The 19,149-nt window shown below is 42.6% G+C and overlaps 1 protein-coding gene across 1 annotated transcript in view; it reads left to right on the top strand.

Moving 5' to 3' along the window:
* Positions 1–7,138: 7,138 nt before the first annotated feature.
* Positions 7,139–19,149, top strand: part of ngfrb (nerve growth factor receptor b) — a 28,729-nt gene continuing 16,718 nt past the window's right edge. Inside the window, exons 1-3 of the mRNA XM_071901180.2 lie at positions 7,139–7,475; positions 11,728–11,869; positions 17,557–17,919. Coding sequence (XP_071757281.2) covers positions 7,422–7,475; positions 11,728–11,869; positions 17,557–17,919 — 559 coding nt within the window. The 5' untranslated portion in view covers positions 7,139–7,421. The remainder of the gene's footprint in view (positions 7,476–11,727; positions 11,870–17,556; positions 17,920–19,149) is intronic.

Below are 19,149 nucleotides of genomic sequence, written 5' to 3' on the forward strand. Positions count from 1 at the left end.
GTTTATAACTAGATTTGAACTCATGACCTGTCCCATCAAGGGGCAAAACATGTGCCATTGCACTATGCAACCAGCAAATGGAGTGGGAGAAATTAAATTAGATATTATTCTATACCAGGGTCAGTATAATATTTTGTACGGTGCTTCCAATGAAAGAAAAATTGCTTGAGTTGTAAATATAATGGAAGTCAACAGAGAGTGCTAAAAACTCTATATCTCAATTCTAAATCCACACAGTGTCATTTTATATCATAAGTATGTTTGACATGCTTAGTGATGTGCAATTTGAAATGTGAGTTTCTGGCATAAAAATTGAAAAAAATCCCATAGACTTCCATTTATTTTTTCCAACAAAAAAAGCATCAAACTCAAAAATTATGAAGAAGTAAGATATCACTAAAAACCAAATAAACACAATGTACTTTCAGTGAAGCTGCTACAAAACAATGTTGATAAAGGCAAATTAGCCCACAAATATGAAGCGCTCTGTGGATGTGATGGTGGGATTTTGGCAAGAACACACTGTTTGCTGTTTCAGGACCAACACTGTTTTAAACATCCTCAGCTGAACTGCTCAGCCTCTTCCTGTGTAGTGATACAATCCTGATAGATCCTGAGGTGTGTATGTGTGTGTGTGTGTGTACGCGTGCATGCACGTGCACGCACACATACTTTTCTGAATCTCTGAGCATGCACACAAGTTTATACACCCGTCTGTGTACTTCTGTGACTATGTCTTGAGCAGCGTTACCATTGTGGCTATGTGTGCATGTGTTTGCCCCATATCTGCTAGCACTCCAGTGTCTCCGAGTGCATAATGGGCTGCATTGACGGTCTACAGCCTAAGGCTCATTATTAGCCCCAGTGTGTTAAACTGAACTGTGTCTGGCCAAATCTGGTCAATGGAAAGGCCTGTTCACCCCCCAAAAAAGTCCCTTCATTGTCTGCCCCCTTGATTATGTCAAGAGGGCAACACATGAAGCTGAAAACAATACTTTTCCTATTGATTCAGTGGAGAGAATGTGTGAGTAAATATGTTTTACACACACATAAAAAATTACGTACATGCTACATACACGGAAGCATAGACATGCACGTATACACACATAAACAACACTGACTCATGAACACACACACACACACACACACACACACACACACACACACACACACACACACACACCATTACAACCATGACATAGACACTGTGGAACTCCAGTTAGAGGCGTCTGGGTTCAGGTCAGGTCACAGTCTGAAGGGTCATATGTGGTAAAACAGAAGGGGCAAATTCATCCATTCATTCTCCTCCTGAGGGGTTTGGAGGAATGGACCAGGTGCATAAAGATCGCGGCTTCCGGTTTTGACATCATTTGGTCCTCCAACCCTGTCCCATAGTCCAACATGCAGCACATAACCCAGTGCTGATGTTGCTGATGTTGGCAGTGGACATTTTACAGACAGATTTAAACAGATTTAAAATGGTAAAGGGTGTCAGTTATTGCATTGTCTTATGTGGTTGTTATTTATTGAAGTATTAAGTATTATACTAGTATTAGAGTCAGTTCAATAATTGTTTATCATTATTATTATTATCATTATCAGAGTTGTCATAGTTGATGCCTGAGTTTTTGTGTAGAATGATAAAAGATTCAGTTTCCACCCTATAACTGTCTTTGTTGATGTGAGACTGATTTATTGTCATGTAGGCCATATGAAGAGTAAGAGCAGTGGGAGAGATAGAGCAGGGGACTGAGAGAGAGGAAGATGGGCTGCTATGGGTGGATAAATAATGCATGGATGCAGAGATGAGGAGAGAGAGAGAGAGAGAGAGAGAGAGAGAGACAGACAGACAGAGACAGACAGACATTTCACAGTCAGCCATGTGGGCTAAAATAACCTAAGCTAAACATCAGTATGGCCCATGTAACTCACCCAACTCTATCAGCAGCTCCTTTGCTTTCAATGGGTGGGAATTTGAAATGAGAATCACTGACTCACACCACCTGAAATCACTACTTCAGCTGGGTTTGCCTAATATAACGTCAATAATCAGAATAATAGCTCAATCCCAATAAAAGTGCATCAAGTAACCACCTGAAAAGAAGTAGCTGACATATGTTTTTACTTTCTTTTATTAATACTGGACACTGCTCAATAAAGAACAAATATGATTTGTAGTATATTATTTTTTCAAGTGCTGTAAATCATAATATGAAGTTCAATAGTGAACAGGAGTGAAGTATCTCGACCCTGATTGACTCACTTGAATTTGCCTTTTGGTGACTACGACTGTGGTAAAAACTGAGCTTTAAAAGAGTGTAGTGTGACTGATCATTTTCAATATTTCATTTAAAAATGTCTATCAGGTTATATTTTGCAGAAATTGATAAATATTATTCCCTTTGTAAATGAATAGGAAGCCAAAGCAGGGATCTGGAATGGCCAAACCAAACCAAAAACCTTTCTTCTGCTCTCCAAAAAGGACAGTAGTGAGAACAAAGCTTATGCTTAGATTCACTACTTTATCTTTGTTGGAAGACGAAAAACAAGAGGAGAGTGTGAACAAACAAATGTGGGTGCATCCATGCTAGATTTTTCCACATCCGGTTTGTCTTCACTGGCAAAATTTGGGAAACTATCTGTCACGATCTGTCACGATCTCAGCCCTAGCCCTTGTGTCCTGTCATTGTCTGCCCCTGTCTGCTCCTGTTGTCCGGTCCATCACCTCCTTTCACTCCCCAGTCCTGCCTTCCTCCTGCCAGCCACCAGATGTCCTCAGACTTCCCCTCATCACCTGTTCCCCCCTCCTGCTCCCACACACCTGTATTCCATCAGCCCTGTTACCTTGTTCCCCCTTCTCCTGCCTCTGCCTATCACCTCCTGGACTCTCCCCTGCCAGCCAGCTGTCCCTCATTGGTAATCTGTCTGTGTGTGTGTATATCTAGTCTTGTTTGCTTGTAGTCTGTGCCAGTTCGTTGTTCAGTGTTCACGTGTGTATTACCTGTGTTGTCCTGTCCTAGTCTGCTAAGACACGATCCTGCCAGGTTTGGACTTTCTGTTTTCTGCCTTTTTGGATTGCCTGTCTTAGTTCTGGACTCTGCCTTAGTTTTCATTAAAGCTCTTGCTTCTACCAAGTTCTCTCTCTGCCGGTCATTGCATTGGGTCCAGTCCCTGAGTTTCTCCACATGCGTGACACTATCAACTTCTGTTGGTTCCGTCAGCAGGCGCAGATGGTGTCGCTTTCCATCAGCGTTGGCAGACTCTACTGTCATTCTCTTACTGAAAACAATGAACATCCAGTTTGTCGTCGACCATAATAGTGCAAACCTTTTGGCTTCAGACCCCTTAAAATGAAATGATGCCCACTCGCACAGGCTGTATATGCAGAGTGGTCAACTACAGCCCCCGGAGGTAATATGGTGTTTTTTATTTTCTTTTTTTTAACTCGTGGGAATGAGATCTATCTCGTGGCCACAAATTATTATCTTGTGGGATGTTGCCAATGCAACACTAAGCAGATGTAGCAGTGATTTTTCTGGCCCATGATGATGATTGGTATTTATGTCCAAACCAGGTTGTGAGACTGTGCGAACCTCCACACGTGCTCCATGAGCCAGATAGTTCCCATGAGATAGTAGGCCAAGTTGTGGCCACGAGATACATCTCGTTCCCACAAGTTAAAAAAAAGTTTTTTGTCATTTATTTGATTATCAGGAGGCAGAGAGGCTGAAAACTATTCAGTATTTTAGTAAGAAAAAAGCAAAAATTAGAGGAAAAAACTGAAAAAATAGACATGACATAGACATTTTTATTTCCTATCACATAAATCATCTATCAATCAACCCCCCAAAATTATCTTGTGACCCCCTGGGCATCCCGACCCCTGGGTTGAGAACCACTGGTCTACTACATACTGTCACAATATGAATACGGCATAAGACAAAGTGGCAGTTAACTGACACATGCACTGAGATGCTCTCACATGGACACAAAGACAGAAATCTAGACAGACACAGATGTGCATACACACGCACAAGCACGCACACACACACACAAATTGACCATCTGTCATAAGTGAGTGGACAGAGGATGGGTGGTCCTAGAGAAATTCACTGTCCCATCTCAGGTTCTAAGAAAAGGATTCTACTCCAGGTGGCCGGCCTTGAGGAAAAAACGTGCATGCGTGCGTGCATGTGTGTGTGTGTGTGTGTCTCAGTCTCGGCAGGTTATCTTACATACACGTTTGTGTATGTCCCGTGCTGGCATTATATTACTGTGCGTCCCATGCACACGTGTACACACCTTATATGTGTGAATATTGTTTTTGCTATTACTGAAACTGAAGAGGAGGAGGAAGAGGAGACCACCTGTCACTCACATGACATCAGCAGCAATAGAAGAGCACTGGCACTGGCAACGTGATCCACCGCCTCCCCGCTAGCTTCCCTTCTAATGTACTGTAATAGATGGAGAGGCATCATATGACTGGCCAAGGAAGCCCTTACATTACTCTGAGAGCACTCACACCAATAACTGGCTTGAGAGTGATATCATGTTGTCAATAGTGAAAACCTTTATCTGCATTTACAATTCAGAATCTGAATCAGAATCAAGTTCAACTGCCAAGCACCTTTGCATGTAACAGGGATTTGCTTTGGTGAGTCGGTGCAAATATGATTTATTTCATTCTGTGCTTGCTGCTCTGATAAAAAATGATTGGACGGTCTTTTTTGTACAGTGCCAGAGTGAAGCTTGGACCGGCCAGATGGCAGCGTTCCCTGCTCCTTCCCATGGGACCCACTCATCTGTGCTTTATTGATTTGTTCTGTTCGTCCCTCTTTCTCTCTCTCTCTTTCTGTGCATCCTTCCCTCCATCCAGTAGCTGTGACTACTCTGTTTTCTGCCATGCCATAAAGAGCAAAATAAAGAGGCATCAAACTGCTCAGATATGGCTGAATAACCACTACCATGTCTGCCATATAAAACAATAGCACAAAACACAACCCAGAAAGCAAACTGACATTGAATTAAGGGGTTTGATGTTAGTTTCAATATCAGAATTAACACTGAAGTCTAACATTGACACATTAAAAATGAAAAAAACAAACAAACAACAACAACAACAACAACTACTACTTTCAATTTCATTTCAGTCATTTTTTTTGTTAATCTAACAATGAAATCTGATACTGATTCAAATTTTTTTTTCTTTTACTAATTTATTTAAAATTGATACAACATTGAAAATAGCCTAAAAACAGACACAAAATTCAATTGAATTTGAATCATCATTTTTGGTTGATCTAGAAAGAGAGAGAGAGAGAGAGAGAGAGAGAGAGAGAGAGAGGGGGGGGGAGTGACAGAGAGAGAGAGAGAGATAGAGAGAGAGAGAAAGAAAGAAAGAAAAAGAGAGCGAGAGAGAGAGAGAGATACAATTCCACTTATTGTCTTGAAGGGAGATCAGTTTTTGATGCCTGTACAAAAATAAAAAGGATCATTCAGAAGTTGAACACATTCAAACATAGTAAACAACATTATCAGTCTGTTGAGTCTATTCAGTCCGTTCTTACAATATCCTCAGCAGGGTGACATGTATGGTCATGATTTGAACCCCTGACACCACAACATGGCGTGCGCCCCAGCGCAGCGGGCCAACACAACGCCCCAGGTGTCAACCTCTTCAAATGAGGCAGAGATCATCTCTCGGTTTGTGAAAAGGCACCACTGTTTTGGGTTGAAAGCAACTCTCTGCAATTAGCTGCCACAACTAAATAACACGCAACATATTCAAACTTGAAAAGTAACAGATTGGTATCTGCAATCTGCAACAATGAATGAAAAAGCACAGTAACCCACAGGCCTAATTGTTGGGAGAGACATGTCTGAAGAGTAAAAAGGAACTTTAATTATGAGATTAGCTTTGCACAACCTGAAATAATGGTTAGTCATGAATGCAGATGATTAAGTTAGAAGTCTGGAAATTGTAATAAATTGTTTGCTGCTCTTGGTAATCAATGGATAATATAATATAATCGCACTGATCTATCACTAATCTATATAACATTACATCCATGGCACATTATATCCCACATAACATTATTAGGTTACAACTTGCAGGTTGCATTCTAATCTCAGTTGATATGGAGATGAGTGAGAATGAACAGAGATGAATAGAGAGGGATTCAATTCATTTCAATTCAATGATAATATCCCCACAGCCAATTTTCATGGCATGCAGAAAACATAGCCTACATAAAAGTACACAAAAATTGTACCTATCACAGTAACATCGGTAGAAACAGTGATTTCATCCATCCCTGGACAGCGAAATAGTAAATTATATAAACAAATATAAATATTCTCATTATTACATTTGGTGTGGGACCAGGGGAGATGGGATGGGGAATTCAGGGATAGACACACTATCAACCATACTATAATCCAATTTTACTAATGTGTTTTTATTTTATTCAGACATTGTTGCATGCATGCTACAAATATCAGGGGATGTATATCGTCTGGATATCAGGTATCTGGGTTAGAGGTGCATTCACACGGTCTCTCCGCCGAGAGGGAAATCTTATTGTGGATGTGGCGTTGTCATCCTTGAGGCGCTGAAGTGGTAAAAACAAGGTCAGTTCAGAGCCTGGAGACGGGACACTCAAGCAAAACGCACACAGCAGACTGACTGATATCTTTCTCAATTATATAAGTTGTTCAAGGAGGCCAGACGGAGCAAAGGGCGAAGAAAAATCACATTACATCTGTTTGTCTTGGCTGTATAGTGAGTCGTTAATTCAGTCGGGACGGCGCAGTCTGTATTAATGGACGACATGCGGGTAATTCAGGACAGGATTCAATTTGTAAGGAGGGTGACCTTAAATGTAAAGTGTCCCATAAGAGGCGATGGTGCATTTGTCCGACACACCGAGAAAATGTACTAGAATAACTCAATAAAATAAACAGAGAGAGCACAAAAATGATACTCTGAGAGAAAATTAGTGACGGCTTTTGCGTGTGTGTGTGTGTGCATGTGTGTGTGTGGGCGTGGAGCAGGAGATGGCTCCTTCCTTGAAGCCCTTGAGCTGAGCGCTTCTGTCATTCGAGCCCAGCAGAGAAAGCAGCGCCGACTCTCTCAGCTGAACAGCCGATGCGCCAATCTCAGCAAGTTGCTCACTGAGAGGATTTTCTCTGAGACTGTATGGACAGAGCGCTTCCCCCCGTTCAGACACTGGACTCTTTTTTAGAGAAGAGTTAGTGGGGAGTGAGTCTACTTTTCCCGACGGCAAAACTGAAAAAAGGGGATACAAACGCAGCGATGACAGCTGAGTTTATTCCCTATCGAAATAAATGAGTTCCGCATCTTCTTGTGTTGCATCTGCTCGCTGACCTACTGGGAAGTATCCCTAAAAAAACTGGAGATGCGAAGGAGATACAGGATGGATTGCGTTTTCCTAACACTGTTACTTGGAGCGGTGAGTAGCCTCTCACATGAAATAGTTTCTATTCATTTCAAATGCTTGCTTTAAACTTATGGACCTTTGGATCCTCTGTGCAGACCTTTTATCGCTCCTCTGGGCTTCACGCAACACCTGCGCAATTGCGCATCCACACAGCCGGGACAGGGGGATAGTTATGCGGTGGGAGTTTAGGTGATAAACCGTAATTATGTGAGAAAGTTTGCCCTCTTCCACAGACTTTCTCCATCCAGCCTTTTAGGACTCCTGACTCTTTGAAAGGGCAATTCTGTCACACGCAAACCTGCAAAAACATTCCCGCTGTGCAACTACTTATACACTCATGAAAAATCACTGTAATATTCCTATAGGGATTTATGGGTGTCTGTGGTTCCCAGTGGCCTTATACTTCATGCTATTTTTAATCTCCTATAGTATCACGAGGATACTCATATAGGAAGTTAGAGGCAATTTTGCTGTGATATTTGTATAAAATCCTTTCTCATAGGATTACCAGTGATCTTTTCAGTTAGGTAAACCAAAGATGTAAGGAAGATTAGAAAGACTGTGTGCTTGCACCTGCCCTATCTTCAGTCCTGTCCTGTGTTTGTAATGCACAGCCTGTCCTGTCTCTGCAGCAGCCATTCAGGTTGTTACTATAGCTGCAAGTTGCTGGGTCCATGGTTCCACCCTTCTCAGTTACATGTGGGCCTACAGACGACAGGACAATAACCATGTCGCAGTGGAGGAGGTCACCAGTAAACCACGTGTTAACAAATGAAAGGCAATCAGCAGTTATCAGCACGTTAGGTGATACTGAATCTTTCTGAGTTGCACCGTCCGAGATCCGTGTCACGATAACAGAGATTTCTTTTTTTAACCGGTCACGTTAAAAATAACTTTTTTCCAAGCCAAGAGGGCAACATTGAAAAAGTTGCACGTGAGCAAGGGACGCAGGAAGAAGAAGCCATGAATCACATTTTAAGAGGACAGTAACGTCAGGCAGTTGTGGCTGTAATCTCTCTGATTTCTCTCAATGCCCCATGAGGGCAGCCTGGTAGGAAATATATTTTGTTTGACAGGACATGGCCGAGGCTGCAGCATGCAGCGGGCTTGTCAAGGTCCTGGTTTTGGAACAGGCTGCATCACTGATACATGACAGCTGCTCCCACTGATGGGTATGCATCCTCTGCTGCCTCAGAGCATGCAATATTGATACAGCCCGAACCATCCCCCTCGCTCTTCCTCTCCTCCTTTCACCTCACACATCTCTCACTTCCCTTTTCTCTCTCTGTCTGTCTGTCTCCCTCTGCCTCCCTCGCTCTCGCTAAGAGATGATGATTCAGCGTTGTTTGGGAAGGCATTAGCTGTAATGTCATTGCCACCAGTGTTCCCATAGCAGTTCAAGATCCATCACTGCAACAGCAGCCCTGGCTTTAAATTAGGCCCAGTTTATTGGAAGGCTGGTATAGTGGAACTCTAATGGCTTAACAAGCGCTGACAGCTGAGGTCTAGAGGTTAAGTGCCTCCAACTGAAAATTGACTGGAGCATTAGTAAGATTGGTTGGAACTCCAAGTTATGAGTCCAGATGCCATTCAGAGCTCCTGCACACGTGTGTGTGTGTGTGTGTGTGTGTGTTTCTGTATCTGTGTGTGTGTGTGTGTGCTGGTCGCTGTGTGAGTGTGTGATGAGTGAGGAAGAGAACATGCCTGTGATTAACTTGCTCTTCGCTTTAGCTTCAGGGAGAACGACCAGCAAAAAATGAATGAGTTCAATCCTGAAACTCGCAACGAAAAACCAATTACAGGGAACGGGCAAGTCGAGCCGCAACTTGCTAAGAGCCACGCATCCTTTTCCCTCATGCCATGAGCTAATTGCTCAAATCAGATTACCTTCTAATTCATCCAAATGCACAACTTTACAGTCATTAGCGAGGCACTTTGTCTTGGTTTTTGGTCTTTGAAACGCTTTGCTGTTGTGCCCATACCTGAAGCTAAGGAGTCAGTGAGGAGGCGAGAGTATAGGGACAAAGAAAAAGTGAACAAAAGCTAAACGCTGGAACCTGGAATCGTTTCAAAAGTGTCAGTCAGACATTTTTGAACAGGTTTGTTCACATGTGAGGTTGTTTATGCTTGTGTGCCACTGTGTGTGTGTGAGTGTGTGTGCGTATGGGTGTGTACAGTATATGAGGGGGCAGGTCACGGGAAAGAGGAGAATGATGAGCGTCTGCGGTGACAGATTTGATTCACGGCTCTAAATGGCTCGTTGCGTAAGGTGAGAGAGAATGTGCCGGGGTGAGGGAGAGAGAGAGAGAGATAGAGACAGAGAGAGAAAGAGAAAGAGACAGAGCGACAGAGAGAGAGAGAGGTCACAGTAAAATTCTGAAGAACCCAGATACTGAATTTCTGAAGAAGCCACCGAGATATGGAAGTGAAAAGCTGGTCTTTCCAAAATTCAGGAACTAAGAAGAAAAACTATTATATTTTCAGCTTGACCACCATGCATTTTTGAGTTTACCCAATGAGGTTTGAAAGGGTTTCATAAGAACAAATATGATAGCATTTTCTCTACCCACAGAAGAGCAGATAATCCTTCAACTGCATGAAAATCACAAAACTTATAACCCTAACACTTATATATTTTTTTTAACTAAACTCACATATTGTGGCATTAGGTAGCTAGCATGAACTGTCTCTGAACTGTGTCGTATTCCCCAAATGCTTTTCTGTTGTATGTGGCAAACTGCAAAATGTATAGATGTTATCTGGCATGTTGTACACAACGTCTCACGTCAAAAGGATCTCCACACTGCCAAAGATACATTCTTGAACAACATGAACATCACGGCTAATTGAAAAGATAGAATAGATACTTGAAGGTGAATGGGCCGTGACATGGTCGAGGGAAAGAGGGAGGTGGTGTGTGTGTGTGTGTGTGTGTGTGTGTGTGTGTATGTATAACACACATAAACACACTCAAATGTCAACACACACTCTCACGCACGCACACATATGCACTTGCACAAACACAGACACACACAAAGCATATGCATGCATACACAAAAAGACACACACACACACACACACACACACACATTAGCTGACAGCTGACTCAGAGGTGCCTGAGGGGACACTTGATGTTTTGTGGAGTGACTCTCTCTTGTCAGCAGCATTCCACACACACCTGAACCTTGACGATTTAGGTTGGTTACACCCCCCCCCCCCCCCCCCACACACACACACACACACGCACCCACCCACACACACAGCTGGAAACTGTATCAAAGTTAAATTAGTAGGCTATATGGCCATTTTCTGAATTCTGTAGGGAAAATGTTATTCAAACAGTATTGGAAGCAGTAAAGATCAGACTGATGTGCATATGGGCAATAAATCTGTGAGTGAGACAATTGTGATATAAGTATTTATTATGATATCTATACATGGATAAATCCCACTACTCATCAATCAAGTCTCAACACATGACGAGTTCCTCCCTCACCTTCTGATCCTGGTCGTCGGTAACTTGCGCCCGCATTCAGCGAGGAATGCACTGACCAGCAGAAGAACATCCTAGCCTCATAAATGATGGTCTAAAAGGATCACTCCTCGTGTCTCTGGAGAGAATGAAAGACAGACCGCTCCTCCTCTCCTCCGGTCGCCAGCGGCCTCTCTGTCAGAAGACACTCATTTTTTTTTTTTTTTTGCTTTTTGCTTTGGAGATCAATGAGCGGAAAAGTTAAAAGGACTGGTGCAAGAAAAGATAGATTTAGAGTGTGAAACTCAAAGGTCTCACATAAACACAGATTAACAGACACATCCATGCTCGAGCGTGAGTGTACACACACACACACACACACACTTATACACTCACATACCCAGAGACAAGCACATATCTCAACCTGTCAGCTGCTAAGATATGGCACTCAACAGGTCACTGTTTGAAAGAATGCATACGTGTATAGAAGACATAATCCAGCACTTTACCCAAGTGCACCACACTGTGCTTGCTGTGTATGTGTGTGTGTGTGTGTGTGTGCGTGTGTGTCTTAATGTACTTGTGTTGCTGTACCTGTGAGTTCTGGACATTAAGAAAGGTTAAGGTTAGGGTAAAGGCTAAGGTGAGGCTTACAAAGATGAAGGTTTAAGTTAAATTTATGGTTCAGAGAATGATTATAGTCAATTTAGAGCATCAATATCTCATGTACGTCACTGAATATGAATGTTCACTGCTTGTCCCGTGCTGACTGATCTCTCTGTTGATCGGCAGGTCGGGGTTCTGGCCAATCAGGACAGCTGTTACACAGACCAGTATACCACCGATGGGGAATGCTGCAAGGAGTGTCAGCCTGGAGAGGGAGTCACCCAGTCATGTGGAGCCGCGCAGACTGTCTGCACCCCCTGTCTCGATAGTGGGTAGCACAAACACACACACATATACGACTGTGTGATTGTTATGTGTACACACTCTCTCTCTCTCACACACACACACACACACACACACATAGATGTAGGCATGTATGGAAGTTTAAACTTAAATAGCTGTAACCCACAGAAGACAATCTGCATGTGTGTACCATGTTCCACAAATATTTCACCAACCACAAACATGTATTTTTCACTTACCCACAAAAATATTGAATGATTTGCAAACATGCATAACTTATTATCAATAAATGTATTTTAATTTATTGATATATATATATATATATATATATATATATATGGTATTGATGTGCGTATGAATGCACAGTCACACCACAGAAGCACGCAAAAGCACGTGTGTGTAGACACAAACATGTATGAATGCACAGTCAATCACGTGTGTGATTGCATAGATAGTGACACACACACAGACACACACACACACACAAGGACGCATGTGTATGCTCAGACACACACACACACACTCCATGTGCATATGAGTGCACAGTCACAAACGCACAAATACACATAAAGACGAACACTGTATGCACACACACACACACAGATACACACATGTCATGTCATGTATTCAGTCTAGCTTCTGATGACCTTATGATAGTGACTTAGTGACTCTTTTCCCACATACAGCTTGAAATTCATGACACTGTGACCTTTCTGTAAGAGTTATGTCCTCCTCATACAAATACTCCACTGTACTTACTGTCTATGGAGAGAACACACAGTCCAAACAGTAGCGTGTTTGAGCTAAACACATACAGTAGGGCAGAGTAATTGAGAGTAATTATATAACCACTTTCAAAGTTTGCATTGGGATCCAAAATTGGATTATAGGACAATTAAAATGGATCGATGGATGACTTTTTTTTTGTATGAAGTTACAAATTTTGTTAAGTTGTTATAGCATTCCCTATTCTCTAGTAGTAGTAGTAGTACTTTATTTATCCCACTCGGGGAAATTTCTTAACTTTTAGTTACTAGGTTACTAGGTTTGGAACATGAAAAACAGACCTCACTTTGTTAGATTAGCCAACATAATAGACCTCAACATCAGCTACGATCAGAGGAAATGAAAAGGAACAATGGACACCCAGAGATAAATTTGAACTCAAATCTAAACCAGATTTAGGGAATAACATCAGGCAGTTGTGCTGCGTGTGTTGATTGCCCAACTTCTTGATAATTACGCTGATTTTAGTCTTAAGTGTTAATCTTGGACTGATTTCACTGCATGTTAGGAAATAAACCCAAATCACATACCAGGCTGAACCGTATTCCAGCACTACTGCCCTCCTCATGGCCCTCTCCATGTAGGGAGAGGAGCTGTGTTGGACTGTAAGACTGCGTGAGGATAGAGATGTGGAGAGGAAACAAGATTGGGACCAAATCCAAGTGTTGTTGCCTAAGAGGCAGCAAAAAGTGCAGTGGAAGCTATTAAGAGTAATGGGAGCCGTGTTGTTGTGTTACAGTGATTAAGATTATAAGCAATCTAGATTCAGATTTCCTAACAGGAAAACACTTTGTCTGGTGACTGAAGTGCACTGAAAGATTTTCAAGTCTCTCTGGACGATGTGAATCTCTGGTCAAAGCTTGGAAGTGAAGGGGAAAAAACAAATAAGTGTTTTAGGTTGTTTGTTTGAAGCCAGGATTGGTCCAGATCCAGTTCCTGCCCTGTTCCCAGAGTTTTCCTTGCTGCCTGAGTGAATTCCTTAGATATATCCTCTGTCCAGGAAGTACTTGTAAACCTCCTTGGGTCACAAGATGCAGTGAAGGATGGCAAACCATGAGCCAAGGAGGTCCACAGACGGCAAATTATTCAGACTGGGTCATGAGAGAAGTCATGGAGAACTTGGACATGGAGACAATGATTTATCTGCATTTTATGGGGGCTTCTGGGAACGATTTATAGTTGTGTTGGTGTAATTCAACTCAAGAGTTACTCCTTTAAGATATATTGTTGCTTTGTATTACAACATCAAGGCCTAGACTGCTTGATTATTTGTTTCAAATTACTTTTTAGTTCTTTCTACGATTGAATACTTTTATAAAAACCTATTATAGAGGTTTTGCCTGTCATGTTTTATCTTCCAGGCCCGGCACACAATGATTCTCATTAGTGATGTATGAGCTGTGTCTTCAAGATAGTCGTTTTCTGGTCTTGCATAACATGAAATGCAATTTTCAGCCTGTTAATTTTCAGTCTTGATGCTCGCTGTGCTCAGACATGAACAAACACCGACTGTGTCAGACTCACAAAACTGTCATGAGACCACACAAGCTCCGCAGTGACTCATGGAAAACAGAGAGGAGGCGGAGATAAGGAACACAAAGCATATAACAGCTCATCAGATAGCAGCATAATGCAACGATATTTAAAGCTCACATCAAACATATTGATTATATCTGCGATGCAGAATGATAGTGCTGAACTATGTATGTGCAGAAATGGTTTTACAATGACGTGTTTCCAACTGACAAGTCGATCTCACTCATCACCAGTCGTTTATTCCCCTACCTGTCACATATGGGAGATTCCAAGCATTACATTTGCTGTTTCTTCCCATTTTACACTGCGCTTAGGGTGGAAACTACCCAAAGGACATCGTTATGACATCTATTTCACATACCATACACATAGAAATGTTTATTTGCATCTTTGACCCAGATGTGGAGTATGTTTAATCTGATGTATTAACAGAAAGTAAGAAAGGAGAAAGGACGTTTTCCTTACCATTCTCACTTCTTATTTCTGACGAAGCCTCTCTCTCATTTTCTTTCCACTTATAGGAGACAGGCTGTGGTTCCCAGACAGTGTTCAGGGTTGAGTTAGTGCAGATAGTTAACAGGAGCTTGGCTGACATGCTGAAAAGGAGGGCCAGCTCAAACACTCAGGGGATTTCGGCTGAATGAACAGATGACTGGAGATGAAACGGAGCAAGCACAGCTGTACTGTTGGAAAGGAGACGAGGCTTACTTCTCAGCCAGCAACTAATGGTTCATCCTCACACATACACACACGTACAAACATGCCCCTGAAAACACCCCAACACACACACACACACACACAAGCAGGCATTCATGCATGGACACACACACATACAGAGCCCTCTCCCACCTCTTGTCACACACAAAACCTCACGGACAGGATACACACAAACAAACTCACAGGAGATACACTACCAAGATGCACACACACACACACACACACACACACACACACACACACACACACACACACACACACAGCACCCTCCGGCTTCCTCTGGCACATACACCCAACACACACCTCATGCTCTGTGGTAGCCAGCGCTGGCCAAGTCAGGACTCCTTTTATGGGAGTTGAAAACAAAGCAAAGGATTGAATGTTAGACCAGAGGCTAAAGTACTGTTATATTATGATATGCCGTTATATTAAGACAGTCTGTGCATCCCCCCCCGCACCCACCCACCCACCCCCGCTGCAGGCTAGCGTTATTAATGTATTGACTTGCATTATTGATGCATGGCATTATGATAATGGCTCTGAGAGCACTCATGGGGAGGAGGTGGGGGTAGTGTGTGTGTGTGTGTGTGTGTGTTTGAAGAGAGGGAGGGGGGTTGCAGAGAATAATGGGGTGGGGGGGGGCAACAGTATATACGACTGGACACATGTCTACCAGACGCATATACTGTATATGCAAGATAACATATGCATACACACAAAACATGCACACACACACCACAAGACCAAATTGCGTAGGACCCCCATTTGACAGCATCCATTTCAAACTGAGAATTGCACACACACACACACACACACACACACACACACACACACACATACACCACAATCCCTCTTTTTCCCAAAAGACTCTCAACTGCTCACAGTTTCACAGCAAGGTGAAGAATACTGACATCATCTGCCTCCAAAATAAGGGATCTCCCATTTCCTCTCTTATTGTCTGTCCCTTTTGTGTCTCTCTCTGTCTCGGTCTGTCTCTCTTTCTGTTTCTCTGTCTGTCTTTTTTGTCTCTCTCTCTCTATCTGTCTCTGTCTCTATCTGTCTTCATCTCCCTTTTTCTCTCTGGGACTTGGGAGTATTTGTCATGGTTGGTGGGCCAGTGGCGCAGACCGAACACTTGATACGCTATGGGACACTGAGCTCTGCTGCTGCAAAGGGTCTACATAGGGACGACATGGCCACCCACCCCTTCACCCTGCCACACACATAGTTTAGTTTAGTTTAGTTTAGTTTAGTTTAGTTTAGTTTAGTTTAGTTTAGTTAGCAGTGTTAAACACAATGCTAAAAACACAGAAAGAGGAGAAAAAAATTGGGCCTAATCAAAAACTTCCCATCTCAAAACAAATAAAAAAGTATATAATGTATGTGCTTTTCTAGTTAGTTATTATGTTATATATGTGAGGTATATTATGAAGATTTTGAGTTCTTAGTTTTAGAGCCCATCCCCCCACCTCCCTATCACACACACACACTTACACACACACACACACACACACACACACACACACACACAAACGCTGCTCTTACAAATGGGTCTGTTGCATAATTTAGTGTGTTTCCCAGTTCTCTATCCAGCCGAAATACAATTCCATAAAACATGCAATATTGATTGGGTCCTCTGCATAGATATCTGTCTTAGGAAATCTTTCAGGTATACAAACCATTTATGTAACAGAGTTCATCTTCAAAAAGAACCCTTTAAAATCTGTCTGAAAAGTTTTAGCCATCATACCTAAAGTGGGTCTCTGTCAAAGATTTTATTGCTGCTTGTGTGTATTTTTAGGATTTCTTTTTTTCCCCAGTGTGACTCCCATGCAGCTGCACATCCACCCACTGCAGCAAGTTTGATGAATTGCTTTTAAGGGGGAAATCACCCGTGTTACTGTGACCTTGGAGAGTTAAATCCTCATTTGTTCACATAAAACAGCCCTTCCCAAATCAAGAAACAAAAGGGTTCCAGTCTCAAACCTGGTAGCACTACAATAAAATGAAGCATATTAGATTACATAGCTCCCCAGTCAGTCTCTAAATCATTTTCACTGGAACATTGACACATTTTGTTGATGAAAAACGTCAGGGAGGAGTTTCTAATGTTCAATTGGATATTGTTTAAAGTGTCTGAGGTCACAGGAATAACAGTTTTCAATTTAAAGAACATATGGAACCAACTATGGCAAGGCATTACACATAAACGCTTGTGATGTGACTGTATAGGGATGACTGAAGAAGTAAAAATGCAATACCAGTCAAAAGTTTGGACACACCTGATTGAATGTACTGTTATTATCTTAAAGCCATTTTGATCTAAAGGCTTATGCTTAAATGCTCGTTTTTTAGACAAATATAAATAGTGAAGTTGATGCCTATGTATGAATTTCTTTCCAAAGTCTTTGTCTTTCCATCAAGGCAAAGGGCGGCTACTTTAAAGAATCTAAAATATAAGATTGACAGAAGATTTGTTTAACACGTTTTTGGTCACTGCATAATTCCATTCCATGTTATTTCATATAGTTTTGATGTCTTTACTATTATTCTAAAATGTGAAAAATAGCAAAAATTAAGAAAAATGCGTGTGTCCAAACCTTTGACTGGTAGTGTAAACTCTCTTGACTTGGACAAGATGCTGAACAGCCGTTTTCTCCCCTTTTCTCCCAGGTGAAACCTTCTCAGAAAACTTCAGCCACACGGAGCGATGCCAGCCCTGCACCCGCTGCACGGGCCTCCTCCGCATGCAGACGCCCTGCACCGACTCCAACGACGCCATCTGCGTGTGCGACTACGGCTACTACCTGAACAGACTCTCCCACAAGTGCGAGCGGTGCACCAAATGCCCCGAAGGCCAGGGCATGCTGTACGGCTGCGAGCACAACCGCGACACGGTGTGCGAGGAGTGCACCGGCGACACGTACTCGGACCAGGAGAGCTCCCGCGAGCCCTGCATCCCCTGCGCTATCTGTGACGAAGGGGATGAGCTGGAGCTCAAGGCCTGCAGCTCTGTCAGCGATACGGTGTGTCAAGGTAAGAGAAATCGCTTGTGTGTGCGCTCCTGGTAAAGTGTGCTAGTAGGTCACAGCATATTTCTGGCAACGTGAGATTACACATCAAACACCTCAGGAGGGGTTTTTGTGCGTTTTATCAATGCGGCAGTTAACGGGACAAAGTTCACTTGTTCACAGTGATTTATTTTTCAACCATTTAGTAAATGGACTTGTGGGATGACCCTATCTAAACTCTGGAGAAGTTTGTCATGAACTTCTTCTGTGCAGAGCCAGCATGACAAGTTGAATGATGGGGTGCATTTCCCCGGGGCAAGATGGACTAAATAGAATCTGTGTCAGCTCATACCCGCTGCCCAACATTGTACTGACAGTACAATGCACTGGGCATCTACGTTGTCGACCACATAATCAGATCATCTCACTGCGACACTATACACATTGTTGGCCCAGCGACCTAAATGCCACGTCAAAGCTCGTCTCATTGTCTGCATGGACTCATCCCATCCGAAGATACAAAGACCACACTCTCTCTATCTTGACGGTTTAGTAGAAGGTCACATCTATGAGCGCGCCTCTGAGTTACTTTTATATCATCACACCCTGTGGGCATCGCATCCCAAATCACAAATTCCTTGTGATTGGCGTCACTGCTCATTCCAATGACCTGATGCCTGACAGATCAAATCAATGCTTTTGTGAGGTGATGATAAAAGGGGTCTGTTGAGCAGCCATGGAGCAGTCCGCTGGGGTGGCGGTTGGAAGGATGTTGTTATCACAGTGCTGCAGACAGAGAGAGTACTGGGCTAAAGGGAGTCTTTTGTGCCTCTCCCATGATCCCTTTTGGCCTGTGAGGGCTTTTGGTTTGGCCCGTGGGGCTGTTTGACGGAGCTACTGATGAGTAAAACAGACAGTGAAACTAATGTAGGCACGTCCTCCATGTACTGTCTGATTGTGACCACCTCTCCTTTTCACAGAGACCGGATTGTTTGTCTTGTTTTATCAAGGTCAGACTGCTGAGCCTCGAGTCAGTTTTACACTTAAGTCACACTGGAGCAATTTAAACTCTCAATGAATTGAAAACAGACTTTTTCGCCTTGTTTGCTAATTTTCCATGCAATATACACCTATGCAACAACACTTGAATCTTGGATCTTGAATAAATGCCAAAAAATGTTTACAAAACGTTAATTTTCTTGCATTTCTATCTCAAAATCCCCCCCAAAAAATCTCAAAATTGCATTTACTTCCT

The sequence above is a fragment of the Centroberyx gerrardi genome, chromosome 20, assembly GCF_048128805.1.
Source record: "Centroberyx gerrardi isolate f3 chromosome 20, fCenGer3.hap1.cur.20231027, whole genome shotgun sequence".
Classification (NCBI taxonomy): Eukaryota; Metazoa; Chordata; class Actinopteri; order Beryciformes; family Berycidae; genus Centroberyx; species Centroberyx gerrardi.